Here is a 16,199-nt window from a genome sequence, read left to right as displayed (position 1 = left end):
TAGGTTAGCAACTATAGTAAATTTGAAAAAAGACAAGAAACTTCACTTAAAAAAACATTTAATTAAATTAAGTTAATCGAACTTCCAAATTGTCTTTCATAAGTCTCTCAATTCCCCCAGTTCCCCAGGATAAAGGCAATATGTCCAAGCTGAGAAAGTTCAGTTCATAAGCAAGAAGTCCGGCCTGTGAGGAGGAACTTCTGCGTCGGTGGGGGAAGCCATGGCCAGGTCTAGATGCAGGACGCTCCCGAAGGGTGGATTGCTCCTTGCTGGTTGGGGGATGAGTGGCCCCAGCTTGTGACCCAGAGGCGCCACAGCACCGGGATTGTGTAGTAGCTGCCAAGAGAGAAGGAGTCAAAAAGAATAAACGGGGATTCCGCCGGGTCCGAGGTGGATTTGGACCTACCCGGGGCAGCTGCTGCCGAGGCCGGCCCCGCTGCAGGGTGGCCTGCCGCTGCTCAGGGACTCCACGCACCTCCGGCCGCCGAGAAGCCGGGCTTGGGGAGGGGAGGCGGGTAGCTCAGCTCTCTCAGTGAAGGAGTAGGCGGCCCTGAAAAGGGCCTTTGTGGTGTATGGGGGGGTCTGGTGGGGGAGCGGGGCGGCCGCGGCGCCGAGGCTGCCTCAATATTCCTGCGAGGCCTGCGTGCTCTTCTTGCTGCCGCCGCTACCCGGGGCCTTGGGGCCGGTGATGGCGCCGCTCTTCTTGGGCAGCAGTACCGCCTGGATGTTGGGCAGGACGCCGCCCTGGGCGATGGTTACGCCGCCCAGGAGCTTGTTGAGCTCCTCGTCGTTACGGATGGCCAGTTGCAGGTGGCGGGGGATGATGCGGGTCTTCTTGTTGTCCCGGGCCGCGTTCCCTGCCAGCTCCAAGATTTCGGCGGTCAAGTACTCCAGCACGGCGGCCAGGTAAACCGGCGCGCCGGCACCGACTCGCTCCGCGTAGTGGCCTTTCCTCAGCAAACGGTGCACACGGCCCACGGGGAACTGTAGCCCGGCCCGCGAAGAGCGAGACTTGGCCTTGGCACGGGCCTTCCCGCCGGTCTTGCCGCGACCCGACATGCTAACGTATAAACCGCGAGACTGGTTCTGAGAGAACGCCGCGAGTAACGGCTACGCGTGCGCAGACACTCAGCAGACTCTCACCGCAATCTAAATGCCGGTCCTCGAGCAAAGCTACCGCCTTTAAGATAGCCGGTCATACCGTCCTTTGGCTACTTATTGGCTGGATCGTCTAACTTTCGTTCCCAATTGGCTGGTTAGGCATCGGGCTCCTCCTCCTGAAGCGTAAGAGCGTGCTTGCCGATTGGCTGGATTTGAAAACCCTTCTTACCGGGTAAGATGCTGTGAGTAGCGAACCGGAGGACGGACGGCCCCTCTCCCGCCCCCTGGCTTCCCGCTTCCCCAGGCAACCAATCAATCAGAAGCGCGCGAGATTCAAATGGCATAGGCGCCAAGAAAAGAAAATGGGTGGGGCAACAGGGTGGCTTCCTCTAGACTAGAGAACTGGACTGTAACTCCAGCAGAGGCCAGAGGGCGCCGCCCTACCAAAAGTTCCCTATTCCATTTTGACTTTACCCATCCACGTACTACAGGAGGCCTTTCTAGTAAGAGCCTGGGCTCTGTCCCTTATTGCTTTAGACAGTAGGTTTATTTCTGTTGTGTTCCTATTATTTTCTGTGAATAGTAAACTCTGAGGGTAGGTGCTTACCAAGTGCTGAGTGAGCACTTCGTGTCAGGCTTGATTGATGTAATTTTGCTGCTTTCTCCCTTTATTTTGTTACTAGGGGTGGCTTGTAGAAGAGAAATGAGGTAGTTCAGAAATGAGGGGGTGAGAAAACCCAAGTGTGGAAAAAAAAGTTAAATTAAGATAAAAAAAAACAATTAATTTTTAAATGTTCTTCCTTCAGCCCAGACCACTTTGTTCAAAATCTGAAACCCTGCTTCAACCAGTTTAGGTGGGGAGGTAGTGTGAAAAACAGGAAGAGGAGCTTGTAGCTGATTCTCAGCCACAGGGAAAAATCCACCCAAATTAAGGATTAGGATCCTCTCTCACAATCTACAACGTGGAGATCTACAATGTTTTTAAACCCTTACCTTCTGTCTTAGAATCAATACTTGTTCCAAGGCAGAAGAGCAGAAAGGCCTAGGTAATAGGGTTTAAGTGACGGGCCTAGAGTCACACAGCTAGGAGGTCTCTGAGGCCAGATTGAACCAAAGACCTGTCTTTCAGGCCTGGCTCTCTATCCACTGAGCCACCTAGCTGCCCCTGGAAGGGCTTTCTGAAGTCATGTTGTTCCCTCTTTCTCTATGTTGGAATGTGAGCTTCTTGAGAGCATGGACTCTATTTTCTAATTATATTCCCAGCACTTAGCACAATGCTTTGAACATTTGTTGTTGGGGGTGGCACAGTGGATAGAGTGGCAGACTGAAAGTCAGACTCATCTGGCCTCAGATACTTCCTAGTAGTGTAATCCTGGGCAAGTCATTATTTTATTTGCCTTGGTTCCTTGTCTGGAAAATCAGCTGTAGAAAAAAAAATTTTGCAAACCACTATAGTATCTCTGCCAAGAAAACCCCAAATAGGGTCAGGACATGTGGGATACAACGGAAACAGCTCAACAACAGTGAGCACTATTAACCAAATCAACATATTCCACTTTTGGATAGGTCTACTAGTTTGGTAATTTCCCCTTATACAAAACCTAAATTTGCCTCTTCCATCTTTTGGTCCTAGGTCTTCCTCAAAGACCAGTCTTTTCCTCTCATTCTTCACATCTACTTCTTAAGATTTTAGAGACAAAAGAGTAATTATCCCTCCCAATCTTCAACATCACCACCAGAAAAAGTAGCCTCCAACAGAGGTACAGCACAGAAACCCCTAGATCACCAATTCTGCTTCTAGTCTAACCCTCAAAACCAACCAGGAAAGCAACTCCTGTGGACAAGAGGCCAGCAGTCCCCAACAAGTACTACATATAAGGCTGGCAAACCTGCTTAGGTGAAGCAGAAAGGCACCTGGAACAAGACCTGGGAGATATAATGTACAGAGCAAGTGTAACTACTAATATCCCCACTCAGACCCTGATGGAAACAATTCAGAACTGTGTGAACACAAGAGCTTTGGAATGGCAATGATTCCAGCCCTATGCCCTCAGTCATCATCCAGAGTAGCAACTTTTGTGGAGATGTAGCTTGGAAATTGTTCCTGTAGGTGCTGCAGTCACAGTTACTGATGCCAGAAAAGAAAGTTCTTGCCAGCAAATTCCTTGGCACTGCCAAATGGTTCAACATCAGAAATTGATGATTTTTCAGTGGAAGAAATATTAAAAATGAGGCATAACCATTTCCTTTGCAGTTGCAACCTAAGAACCATGGGACTTTTCTCTGATTTACAACCAAAACATTCCATTTTTGCGTTGTTTCCTCTAGTAGAATGTGAGCTCCTTCAAAGCAAGAACTGTGACTTTTCCATTTATATTCCCAGTTCTTAGTACAATGCTTTGTACATAGTAAGCACTTAATCATTCATTTATTCAATCAATCAATCAATCATTCTTCTCAGTGGCAGTCCTAGACAAGTGGCTGGCTGTCGTTTTATTGAACACTTCCAGTGATCGGGGAGTTCACTACTTGTTGAAATGGTCCAGTCCATTTATGGATAGCTTTGATAAAAGGTATTTGTTTTTTAAAGTTTTTTCTCACTGAACCAAAATCTGTTTCTATGTAATGTCTACTTATTGGCTATAAGTCTATGCTCTAGACCCAAGCAAAACAAGCTTATCCCTCCTTCTATGTGACAAATTTTAAAAGACAGCCTGAGGAGAGATATCCAGTATGTTTCTCTAATGTAATTTTCCATATAGGCTGCATAACTCAAGCATGTTGTTTTCCCCACCAGTAGGGAAGGGATGCAGTATCAGAAGAAAAGAAGACAGGGAGAGTCTGGACCAGGAATTGACATTTGCCTAATAGAAGGAGACAGGGAAATATTCCATCATATCCAAAGTCAGCTGAAAACAAGTCATGCCAATAGTTAAAAAAATGAACCAAACATTTATTATCACCAAAGGAGCAACTGACCACCCAGGCTGCTCCTTATTAATCAAAATGCTTAATTCTCAATAACATATCAATTCCGGTTGAAACTTAATGGCTCCCCACAACCCTTACTTAGGCCTGTTTCCTTGGACCCAGGGATTTGAACTGATCCCTAGCTGCAATATAGCTTCCAAGAAGCTGCTACCTCCTGCCCCAAAGGAGGCTTCAGGAAAGGAAGGAAGGGGAAGATAATGCCAATTTAGGGAAGTCCATAGGAAAATACAATCAATAAATAATCATTGAGAGGTGGGATGGGTGGGACACCTCCTGAAGAGATCAAAGGATGTGGGGAAGCCCATAGGCTTAAGGAGAATACAGTCTTGGTCCAGAGAGGGTTCCACATGAGATGGGCCCAGGGGATTATGGGTTAAGGAGTCATGGTGAAGAACTCAAATATCATAGAAGAGCCGAACCAGCTGGTAACGAATGGAAAAAGTAATAGCACTAGCCAGAATCTGTAGAAAGAAACAGATAGAAAATCATGAGAAATTGAAGCAAGGAGGGTAACCTGACTAGGCAGAGGATATTTGAAAAACAGGGAAGGGGGATAAGGGCCTGCCATGCACATCTTGACCCAAGGGCCTACCTGCAGGAGCAGAAGCAACAAAGTGAGATTTCTTTCATGAGTGGGCCCCAAGATCTTAATGAGCAAGTTAATGAGGGTCATGTTGTTGCACTCAATGTAGGCACCTGCCTCATTTTCACCTCGACGAACAGCCACCAGTCGGAGGGCTTCTGCACCCTGCAGAAGCAGGAGGTAGAGGGAGTGTCAATTCTAGTGGTATTTCACATCAGTATGAGGAAATGGCCCAGATTCTCCACCAGGTCTGCTTTTAGAGGAGTTCCCACACCCTGGGCACATAGTAATCTCTGACCACCTGCTTGCCTATCATTACCTTCAAAATTAGGGTGCCCAAGAGAGAAAGGTTCTTGGCCTTGAACTTGGAATAGCTCATCTCCAGCTTCCCTGTCTTGGTGTTGAGCCTGCAGAGGAAACAGGATATAATGGTTGAGAGACAGCAAAGAACTGTGGAAAAAGCAGAACCTAAACCAAAGTTACATCTTTATACTTCTTAAAATGATCTTCCAACTGGGGACAATGCATCTTGGTAGGTGTAAGGCTGAAGGTGGGTATAATAATCAGAATTCAGTATTGTTTCCCAGGCTGTGGCATGTACTTGGTGTCCCTACAGAGTCACAGGAGACCAGATCTTCAAGTCTAAATATCATCACATACTGGGACTACTTCTCAAAGCCATCCTCTAGATCCCTTTGTTATGCCAGGGTATGACATTCAAGGTCCTCTTTAATTCCTCTTCTCTCCTAATCCCACTCAGAAAAGGTACCTGGGCACACGGTGGCGTGGACAAGGGATGATATGTAGAAGTTGTGGAAGGGAGTAGAGGAAGTTGAACACCTGAGGCATGAAGAAGAGTAACATTGTCTTGCTGAAGTGCCCCAGGATGCCCACCACAGCAAAGGTCATGCCTGCAAAGTAGCAGAAAGTGTCGCCCACAAACACCTGGGATGGGTACCTATGAGAAAGAAGTGACCTGAGGCAGGAGCAACAGGTGGGTATCACTGGCCTTTTTCACCAGGCATGCATCATTTCCCACCCCAGTTGAGTGCCCCTTAGGGAACTTGATGAATTGGCATCAAATTTTAACCTGTGGCTGAAACACCCTCCCCCACCCGTAGTTCATTTTCCTCACCAGTTCCCCCCACCCTCACTGTCCACAGGACCCACAGTTCTGAATGCTAAGGATTCAGCACTGATTGAGAACCCAGAAGAAATCTCTGCACAGATATGAAAGTTCTTAGCACCCAGCCTTGTCTCCTACCAATAACCATGCCCACACATACCCTCTGTACAGCCCCTCACCAGTTATGATACAGCAGTCCCAAAGTGGTGAAGAAGAATGGAATCATAAAGTAGAGAGAAAAGACGTGGTCATCTTGATAATCACCTTCCAGAACAGAAAAAAGACATAAATCATCTAGGTGATAAATGGTGCCTTAGGCTCAATGCCAAGATCTGGATCCTGACCTATACCCCAAGCTATTCCATACACCTCTCTCCTACTCCATTATGCATGCCACACTATGGTTTTTCTTTCAGATGGCTTATATTTCATCTCTTCTGCAAAGTTTTCTAGACAATCTTTTTACATTCTAGACATTATGGTGGTTATCAATAACAACTTGCACATATATAACAATTCATATTTCTATGGCATTTTAAGGTTTACAGAGTGCTTTCTTCACAACTCTGAAATGGAGGCAAGTCAAATACTGTTATCATTATCCCCATTTTATAGCTGAGGAAATGGAGGATGAGCGATTAGGTGACTTGCCCATAGTCCCAGTTAGTGAAAATGGGAGCTTGGCTTTGAACCCAGGTTTATTAACACCAGGGTCAGCACTCCTTTCACCACATTACCCTGTTTCTCAAGCATGATGAAAACCCTCATTTGTAGAGCACTTTAGGGTTTACAAACTGTTTTCTTGTAAGACTGGAAATATAACTACTGACATCATTTTATTGATAAATAGGTAGTTTGGCCTAATAAAAGTTGCTCATTTCTCATTTGCATATCCCCACTACCAAGCAAATAATAATGGACTCTAAATTTTTATTGCCTTGAAAGGATGCTTGATGGCAAAGGCTTTATAAACCTTAAAATGCTCTCAAAATGTATGTTGCTATGGCACGGTGGAAAGACTGCTATACTACAAGCCAGAATGCAGTTCTTATCCTGGCTTTGCCACTTACTAGCCTTGTGATTGTGGACAAGCTACTGCCCTTTCCTGAGACTCCGTGTCCTCATTTTAAAATAAGATGACTAGATGATCTCCAGGAGTCACTGGGAAGTGACAGTGATGTAGGAAAGAAAAGAACATCAATAAAACATTTGCTAAAAAATCCAAAATAAAAACCAACACAGAGATCATCTCTGAGGTTCTTTCCCCTTCAGATATTTTGTTTACATGATTCTATAAGGTGAGGATAAGAGGATTTAATTGAATCCTCCCAGATAACAGAGCTACATACTGAAAGAACCAGAAGTAGGAAAAACATCTTCAGTGATGAAGTCAGCCATTCTTTTACCATTCTGCTTTCCCTAACACCAATTTTATCTACTGTCTTTATTCTTGTTTTCTTCCTTTTCAGAATTCCCCAAAGTACTGTCCTCTCTTATCTTCCCTTCTATATTCAAAACTTACCTTCAAGCTCTACAAGATTGAAGATAATAATGGAGGCAGAAATGACCAGAGACTGTCCAGCCTCCAGCCCATTGATTCCTGCTAAGATATTGATAGCATTGGTGCAGAACACAGCCAGCAGGCCCATGTAGACATAATACAATATGCCTGTGGAAAGAAGCAATCATCAGGCATAGTGAGACAGAATGATCTCCCTCCCTCCCTTTACTTTATTCCTCCCTTTACTTTACTGCCCTTCAAGGTTCAGCTCAAGAGTCATCTCCTTCAAAAGGCCTTTTCTGATTTCAAGTTTTACTTTCCCTCCTCTTGCTCCCCATCTCCTAATCACTTCCAATTTGTTTGGTATGTATAGTATATTTAAAAAAAAAAAAACTGTGAACATGTATCCTCAGTAGAATATAAGCTCCTTGTGGGCAGGGCTGTCTCTTTTTTGTATTTGTATTCCCATATAATAGACATATAGTAAGTGCCTGCTTACTTGATTGAAAAGATTGAGATGATGCTGATTAGGGGCACTAAAGTAAACACAGAGCAGGGTAGAACTTTATTAGGAATCTAAGGATGAAGAGAACACAGTGGGATATGAGGATCTGGAAAAGCAAAGGCTTCAAAAAGTGGGCTGATTCAGATACCCGACTAGGGAATGATATGGCAAAAGGGTCCCAAGCTAGAGATAGACTGCAGGGAAAGGAGGAGTCTGGGAGGTAGGAATAGTGTTTCTCACCAAGGTCCAGATGCAACCCCAGCATGGAACGAAAAGGCTTTGGCACCACAATTGTTGTATTGCCGAAGTTGGTGAAATAGACCATGAGTAGAGGTAGAGAGGCAGCTGTGGGCAGCAGTAACTTGTGGCGCCATCGAAGATTCAGCACATCATCCGCAAAGCCCAGAAAGATCATGCAGCAGATAGCAAGCAAGGCACCTATCAGGGCCACAAACTGGGGGAGAAATGAGAGAGATGGCTCAGTCCTTCCCCCTCATCCCAGCTCTCCCTACTGGCCCCAAGGCAAATTCCTCAGCCTGCTCTATAAGTCATATCTGTAAACATTTTAGGTTTCCAAAAAAGTTTTCCTTAAAAATGACCTTATCAAGTAGGTAATCCAAGAATTATCATTACCCATGCTACTGATGGGGAAACTAAGGCCTTCAGGATAAAGCCACAGTACTAAGTATAAGAATTGGGGTTCAAATCCAGATGGACCTTAAGCCCAAGCCCGGCCCTCTTCCCACCAGCACTGTATTGTTCAGTTTTATACCTTATTCCCTTAAGTCCCAGAGCCCTCCTATATGAGCTTTTCCCTCCATAAAAACAAAAAAGCAGCCCCTGACAAATCTAGCTTCTGTCACCTGCCACCCTTAATCCTAAAATGAACCTCCCTTCATCCAGGGCCACTAACCTCCTGGTAGGGGAAGGCCTTACACTGGTCCTCCACAAAGCAGTTTAGGAAGGGGACAGGGATGAAGCAGAAGAGGATGATGAGGAAGACTGCGCCACTGATGACACCCTGGGACTCGGGGCTGTGACAGGGCCAGGGTGAGGAGTTGAGGGGAAAAAGGGTGTCACTCATATGGAAAACCTCTCTTCCCATCTCCAATTCCTCTCCACTCCCTACAACAAATCAAAACCTATTCTATATCCCAACTAAGAGACATCACTGTGAGGAATCCTGTACCTTCTACACACCTCACCCTCTGACAAATATTTGCCCCCAGCCCAGAGGTCCAAAGGCCCAGGGCTCTCCCCAAATCTTCCTGACTTAGCCCTGATCCTCTTCATATCAAGTAAGCTTCTCCCAGCTCCACTGGACCTCAGGCCCCAAGGTTATCTGAAGCTCTGAGCTCTCTCTTCAGTTCTGATTTTAGTACTCAGTCCTTCTCCTCCTTCTTTGTCCAATCCCTTTCTTCAAGTCATTTGGGGACTCCTTTCCACTACTAGAAGCCACCCAGACTGTCAGTCCCTCATGGAGTCTTCCTTTCCTTCTCCATTCTCACCATAACCCAGCCCCTCTTCTCCTCAGACACCTGCTCTCCTTCCCTCCTTTCTATCCCTTTTCTCCATTTCCTCCAGCCTTCCCTCTCTCCTTTTCAACTCCCCCTTAGTCTCTAGAAGTTCCCTTCCCTCCTCACCTTCCTTATCTCCTGTTCCCCTTAACCCCAACCCGTGCCCCCTCCTCTCTATCTGTCCCCATCTTACCTACGTCGTGTCCCCCTCCTCCCTATTCCCCTTCCTCAGTGTCCCCGTACTCCCTTATCTGTCCCCTTCCTCCCCATTCCCTGCAGTCCTACCCTCCACCCGCCGCCCCCGTCCCCTTTCCAGTGCCCCTCCCTCTGCCCCGCCCCCTTCCCCCCACTTCTCCGGTCCCCTCGGCTCTCACATGGGTTGTCGACTGGTCTTGTTGAGGTCCAGGCCGCAGAGGCGAGCTGTGATGAAGTGGCCGCGGAAGGCCGGGATGAGTGTGAGCGTAGCGACGAAGCCCAGCAGCGAGCCACCCAGGTTGATGAGCAGCGGCAGTGCTGGGAAGGGCCGCATCATAGCCATGAGAGGCGCTCTAGCGGGGTTTAGCCCCGCTAGGAGGCCGCTCGGGGGGCCCGGGGACCACAGCCCGCCGGTGTACGCTACCTTCTAGACAACCGGGGCTGGCCACGGGCTGCGTCGCCCGGGGCCAAGAGGGGGCTGAGGACTTCGCGAAAGCGAAGGCAAAGGTGGCAGTGGCAGCGGCGCTGGTCCGGCCACGGGTTTCGAGTCAGCCAAGCCAAACCACGGATCAAGCTACCTCTTCGGCCACTCCCTTGCTGCACCTGTCCAGCCGAGGTTTCCATCCGGAATCTTTTTGCCTTGCAACTTCCTCTGTGCGGATCGCGGGGGTGGGGTGGGAGTGAAGGCGGCGAGCAGCCATCTTTCTTGTGGGCAGAGGCGCCAGCGGAGAGGTGCTGTTCTATAAGACGCTCGTTCTCCGAGACATCAAGGCACAGACAAAATACTACTGGGTGAAGACTCGCCCTGCTAGCCAGTATCAAAGGAGGAAGCAGAGGAAAAAGGACCGGACACGAACACGGGCCGGAAAGCGCTCCTCGCCCTTTTGCAAGATGGATGCTTTTCGTACCACGTGGCTGCCACCTCCTCTAGTCGGCTTCCACGTCAGGCTCCCTATTGGCCCGCCCCTGCCCCGGGCTTTAAAGAGTCAGGTCCTTGCCAGTTTGTTCGGTCGGGTTTGGGAGGCTGAGTTTAACCCCAGGCTTCCTCTTTTAGGTAGAACTATGTGACCCCTCCTGGAACCTCTCCAGCTCCAATGAGAAGCTCGTGCCTTTTCTGGGAAATTCACTCGCTGCTGGGAAGAAGGATGGAAGGGGGCGGGGGCAGAGGGCATTCTAGTCCCGCACGTCTCGGCAAACTTCCCTGGTTCCTTGTTCCTTGCGGCCTGCAGTGATTGGCTGGGATCAGCGCCAGGGCCAGGGCCCCTGTCTCAGGCGTGGAAAATATCCCCCGAACGCTTGCAGCAGTCCTTCACATTCAGCGCCAAGCACCATTTGAGGCGGCTGCCCAACCGGTCACTTCCGAGGCTAATTGATCTCAGGAAATCCAGCCACCACCTTGCTAGCTGGGAAGATGGGAGATGAGAGTGGTGAAAAAGAGGGAACCTTCGAGGCAGCACTCTACGAACCCACACAGGGCTTCTTCTGAGCCACGCGCAACTAGACCAGTGTCTGTTCTGTATTCTGTGGTTTCCTAGGAGCTGCTTCCTAGGAGGCCTTTGTAACGAACAGCTCATCAGCAGGGCTAAGCAGCCCACAGGCCCTCGTGCAGCAGGTGATGATGCTCTCATTCTCCCAGGAGAACTGGGGCCCTGAGAACAACCCACCACCTCTCAGCAAGTACCAGAGAGAATCCTGGAGTTTAGACACTGATCTTGTCTTATAGGAATCAGGGTTTGATAGACCATTTCTAGGCTCTACTTCAATTTGGTTTCAATCCATCTCCACAATCTGGTTTAAGATCCAGCTCCATGAAACTTTCCTGGATTTGGTATTCTTAGCTCTGATTACTCTAATCTCATCTTTGTCATCTTTTCACCTCCCCAAGTGTCTTTATATAGTTCTGTTATCCAATAAACATTTAACTTCTCTATGCCAGGCTCCACTGTAAGCCCTGAGGATACAAAAGGAGACAAGAGAGTCACTGCTCCAAGTAACTTACAATATATGGAGGACACCACATGCAAACAAATAGATATAAAGCAAGCTATATACCAGATAGATAGAATGTAATTAATTAACAGAAGACCCTAGAATTAAGAGGGGAAGGCTTCCAGTAAAAGAAGGGATTTAGTTAAGACTTAAAGGAATCTAGGGAGATCAGTAATTGGAATGGAGGACTGAGAACTTTCTAGGCATGGGGTAGTCAGAGAAAATACCAGTTGCTGAGAGATGGAGTGTCTTGTTCCACAGTCAGAAAATCTTCGCACTGTTATTTTTTTACATGTCTTGCCTTAGTATGTGTCAAGTTTTTCCATAAGACTTGCTCACTGAGCAAGGATCTTTTCTCCCCTCTGTTGCTCAGGTTATCTAGGGTGCTTAGTCTCAAAGGCTAAGAGACTGTCTAATGGCTGTAGATTGTAGGGACCATTAAGTTCCTATTTTTTCTTTTCTAAGAAATGGCCTTTAAGGAAGGTCTTCCTGCTTCACTGGGAGATTATGAAGAAAACGCTTTTCAAGCCTAAAGCACTCACCAAATGGAACGTTTTCACTTGTAAAGCTCCTGCTAGCTAACCAGGATTTTCAGCCTAACAGAAAAGCAGGACTTAAGTCCTTTCTTGTTGATTTACATAGAGGGAGTCCACAGTGTTCCCTTTCTTTGTGTGTAGAAAAGTACAGGGGGAAGCATATGCTCATTATTTGCCTTTGGGGAGTTTGCCATAAGTTATTAAGGGAAACCTGTACCTAATCCCTTTTTTATTGGGCCAGGTGGAAGATAGCCTGAGTCTTGGTCTAGTGACCTGGTAATTTGCCTGGCCTCCCCTATAGAAGTCATTTTACCCAGAGTGTGGAGGCGTCACTAAAAAGAAACTCGACCTATTAAGGAATGTCACTCGTCATATAACAAGGAAATGATTGGAATATACTTTGCATTTGGTTAAACTTGGCCTATTTTAGAATATATAATAGTATGATGTAAGGTATATGGCAAAGTTTGAAAGTACATTAGATTTGAAATCAGAGAACTGGATTCAATTCTCAGGCTCTGCTATTTTCTATCAAAATGATGGATAACTAACTTACTTACCTTCCTTTCCCTTCTCCCTATGCAAAATGAGAGAGTTCAGCTCTATCAGAAGTGCTTAATTTGGGGTCTATGATTTGGTTTTATTTGGTTATATCATTTATATTTTGAAAGCTTATATTTTAAAAAGTTTATATTTTGAAAGCTATTTCAATGTAATTGAGTTCCTTTGTAATCCTAAGAATTGTATTTTATGCATTAAAACACTATTCTGAGAACGGATCCATAGGCTTCAGTGGACTGTCACAGAGGTCCACAAAAAAAAAAAAGATTACTTCCTGTTTTAAGTCCTACATATGATCCTTTTAAACTAATCTAAAAAATAAAATCTACCTTCCTCCTTTATTACGTTTCCATAGATTTTCCCCTGATAGCTTAAAGGATTTAGTTAGCAAGTGTTAGAAAACTCTGGTCAACTGCCTTGTCTCATCCCTCAAGCTAGCCCCTTTGGTAATATATCTTAGTTGTGTTGCTTATGTAAAGAATACTATACAAAAGCACAGTGGGAGAGTTAGAGGAAGGGGGAAACACAATTCTTGCCCTTAGAGAAGTCCCAGTTGAATAGAGAAGACAAAACACGTGGACCTAGGGAAACACAGTAAAGAGAAGTATAGCACAGAGCTGGACAGAGAGAAACGTGTTAAGAAATCAGGGCTCTTGAACATAGAATCATAACTTGTATTCAAATCCTGGTTCTACCGATTATTAGCTATGTGACTATGGACCACCCACTTTATCTCTCTGAGCCTCTGTTTCCTTGTCTATAAAATACTAGCCCAACCTACCTTTGCCTTGTTCTGAGGAAAGTGCTTTGGATGGCATGACCAGGAATTTTGAGAAAGGATGGGAGTGGAATTCTGAATGGCTAAAACCAAGTAAGGTTCAGCTGGGAGAGTTTTTTTTAAGTGGAAAGACAATGAAGAGGAAGAACCTTCAATTCAACAGGCATTTATTAGGTATCTACCATATGTCAGGTTTAGCATAATAGTATTCCATCACCAACCAACACCACAATTTGTTCAGCCATTCCCCAATTGAAGGGCATGCCCTCATTTTCCAAACAAAGCTGTGAACCTTTGTGACCAAAAGGCTAAAGGCAGCATCAGGAAATTTTGGAGAATCTTGCACTGAGGGAGAAATATAAGTTTGGACTCCCACTCAATATGGTGGTGGTGGTGGGGCAGGATAAACATTAGGTCCCTAGTATGTGCCAATTGGGCACCTCTTTTCTCCTTTCTCCTTTCTCCCACCTACTTTATCAGAGACCTCAAACAAACAAACAAAAAACACACTAGACTGTTGAAAAAAAATATGAGAAACTTCAGAAGATGATTCCAACTACTCTAGAACTGTTCAAGAACTCAGCCAGAAGCCTATTAGTAATAGGAAATAGGTCCACCTGAAAATCCAGTAGCCTTATTTAAACAAAGCAGAAACTTCCTAAAGTGACCAGAGACTACAAGAGGCACATGTAGCCTTTCTATGTTCAGGAAGAGCTGCAGGCCCCACTAAGAAAGCCTCAGAATGGTCTAGAACCTGTAACAATGAAAGGTACTGTGCAGCAGTGATTAGTCTGGCCATAGCATCACTCAGACCCAGATATACCAGGTCTATGTTCTTAACATTTAGCAGATTCTTCAAGTGGGGAGGAGCTCAATAAATGTTGGCATAAGTAATGAAATATTATTGCACCATAAGAATTGAGGAAAAGGAGTAATTTCAGAAAATCCTGAGGACACAGAATGAAGTAAACAGAACCAGAGTAATTTCTACATTGACAACATCATTGGAAAGAAAAACATTTGACTTAATGACAATGAAATGAGGCACCTAGGTAGCCCAGGGAATAGAGTGCCAGGCTTGGAGTCCTGAGGACCTGTGTTTAAATGTGTCCTTAGACACTTCCTAGGTGTGACCCTGAGCAAGTCACTTAACTCCACCTTAGTTACCTAGCCTTTACCACTTTTCCAATTAAGAATTCCTTAAAAAAGACTTAAAAAAAAAAGACCAGCTAAAAGAGTATCTACCCTTTGACCCAGCCATGGCACTGCTGGGTCTGTACCCCAAAGAGATAATGGACAAAAAGACTTGTACAGGGATGTTCATAGCTGCGCTCTTTGTGGTGGCCCAAGACTGGAAGATGAGGGGATGCCCATCAGTTGGGGAATGGCTGAGCAGGCTGTGGTGTATGTTGGTGATGGAGTACTATTGTGCTAAAAGGAATAATAAAGTGGAGAAGTTCCATGGAGACTGGAACAACCTCCAGGAAGTGATGCAGAGCGAGAGGGGCAGAACCAGGAGAACATTGTACACAGAGACTGATACACTGTGGTATAATCGAACGTAATGGACTTCTCCATTAGTGGCGGTGTAATGTCCCTGAACAACTTGCAGGGATCCAGGAGAAAAAAACACTATTCATAAGCAAAGGATAAACTATGGGAGTGGAAACACCGAGAAAAAGCAACTGCCTGAATACAGAGGTTGAGGGGACATGACAGAGGATAGACTCTAAATGAACACTCTAATGCAAATACTATCAACAAAGCAATGGGTTCAAATCAAGAAAACATCTAATGCCCAGTGGACTTACGCGTCGGCTATGGGGGGTGGGGGGGGAGGAAAAGAAAATGATCTATGTCTTTAACGAATAATGCTTGGAAATGATCAAATAAAATATATTAAAAAAAAAAAAAAAGACCAGGTAAGTCCCCAGAGGGGACCTATGTGTGATGAAACATACTACCCATACTCTGACAGAGTGATATTGGACTCAACGTGATACATGTTTTTGGATATGGACACCGGGGATTTTTTTTTTTTTGCTTGACTATATTTTATTATGAGGAATTTGTCTTTTTTTCTGTCATTAACTGGAATAGGGGATACCAATGATAATACCAAAAAAGAAAAAATGTTGGGCACTGATACCATTTTAAAAGTGCATGGAGGAGTACAGAAGGTGGTTCAGAAGGAAGCACAAACAGGACAGTTTTAAAAATAACAAGTTGAATTTATTATAACCTTAAAAAAACCCTTACCTTCTATTTAAGAACTGATACTAAGCATTGGTTCCAAGGCAGAAGAATGGTAAGGAGTAGGCAACTGAGCTTAAGTGACTTGCCTAAGATCACAAAACTAGGAAGAGTCTGAGGCTAGATTTGAACTCCAGATTTGGCATTCTATTCCTTAAGACTCCCCCTCCTTTTTTTTTTTAGTAAGAAGAATTTAAGAGATTCTTGACTTCATACATAACTTTATTTTTGTGTGCATGTTTGTTTATTTTGTAAGTGTAAATGCTAATTTTTTGGTGTACAAATAAAAAAATATGTAATGAATACTGTTTTGGACATGTTGCCTTTGTTGTCCATCTTGGTATAGGTGCCCGGTAAACTGTTGGTGATGTGCTACTGGAGTTCAGGCAAAAGATTAGAGCTGGATATATAAATTTGGAAGTTGACTAACAGCTGACATTTACATAGGAATTTAAGGTTTGCCCAGTGATTTACTTATGAACTCATGGGAGATAAATGAAATAGCATTTATTAAGAGCTGACTCTATTCAAAGCACTGGGGATACAAAGTAAGACAAGGAGCT

General features: G+C 45.3%; 2 protein-coding genes and 1 long non-coding RNA gene across 6 annotated transcripts; 1 reads left to right on the top strand and 2 right to left on the bottom strand.

Annotated features, from left to right (window-relative positions):
- Positions 1 to 41: 41 nt before the first annotated feature.
- On the bottom strand, positions 42 to 1,187 carry LOC100024720 (H2A histone family, member X). Its single transcript, XM_001370503.5, has one exon. The coding sequence runs from the start codon at positions 1,057 to 1,059 to the stop codon at positions 622 to 624; it is 438 nt and encodes a 145-aa protein (XP_001370540.1). The 5' UTR covers positions 1,060 to 1,187; the 3' UTR covers positions 42 to 621.
- A 152-nt stretch (positions 1,188 to 1,339) lies between these two features.
- On the top strand, positions 1,340 to 7,406 carry LOC130453752 (uncharacterized). 3 transcript variants are annotated; one of them, XR_008911290.1, is made up of 4 exons: positions 1,340 to 1,604; positions 2,735 to 3,674; positions 5,436 to 5,669; positions 7,271 to 7,406. It is a non-coding gene; the product is annotated as an uncharacterized LOC130453752 (long non-coding RNA). The 3 variants fall into 3 exon arrangements; XR_008911289.1 differs by lacking the exon at positions 2,735 to 3,674 and having other exon boundaries at positions 1,358 to 1,604; XR_008911291.1 differs by lacking the exons at positions 1,340 to 1,604; positions 2,735 to 3,674 and adding an exon at positions 5,082 to 5,207.
- Positions 4,034 to 15,933, bottom strand: DPAGT1 (dolichyl-phosphate N-acetylglucosaminephosphotransferase 1). Of its 2 annotated transcripts, none has more exons than XM_007494673.3 (9): positions 9,699 to 15,933; positions 8,721 to 8,841; positions 8,048 to 8,261; positions 7,324 to 7,470; positions 5,981 to 6,065; positions 5,445 to 5,651; positions 4,995 to 5,082; positions 4,685 to 4,840; positions 4,034 to 4,553 (listed from the first exon to the last, which is right to left on the bottom strand). In XM_007494673.3, exons 1-9 carry the CDS (start codon positions 9,860 to 9,862, stop codon positions 4,488 to 4,490), a joined length of 1,248 nt encoding a protein of 415 aa, XP_007494735.1. In that variant the 5' UTR covers positions 9,863 to 15,933; the 3' UTR covers positions 4,034 to 4,487. The 2 variants fall into 2 exon arrangements, with proteins under 2 accessions (XP_007494735.1, XP_001380584.2); XM_001380547.5 differs by having other exon boundaries at positions 5,445 to 5,633.
- Between the last annotated feature and the right edge of the window lie 266 nt (positions 15,934 to 16,199).

The sequence above is a fragment of the Monodelphis domestica genome, chromosome 4 (genome assembly GCF_027887165.1).
Source record: "Monodelphis domestica isolate mMonDom1 chromosome 4, mMonDom1.pri, whole genome shotgun sequence".
NCBI classification, from domain to species: domain Eukaryota; kingdom Metazoa; phylum Chordata; class Mammalia; order Didelphimorphia; family Didelphidae; genus Monodelphis; species Monodelphis domestica.
This window is presented reverse-complemented; position numbering and strand designations above follow the sequence as displayed.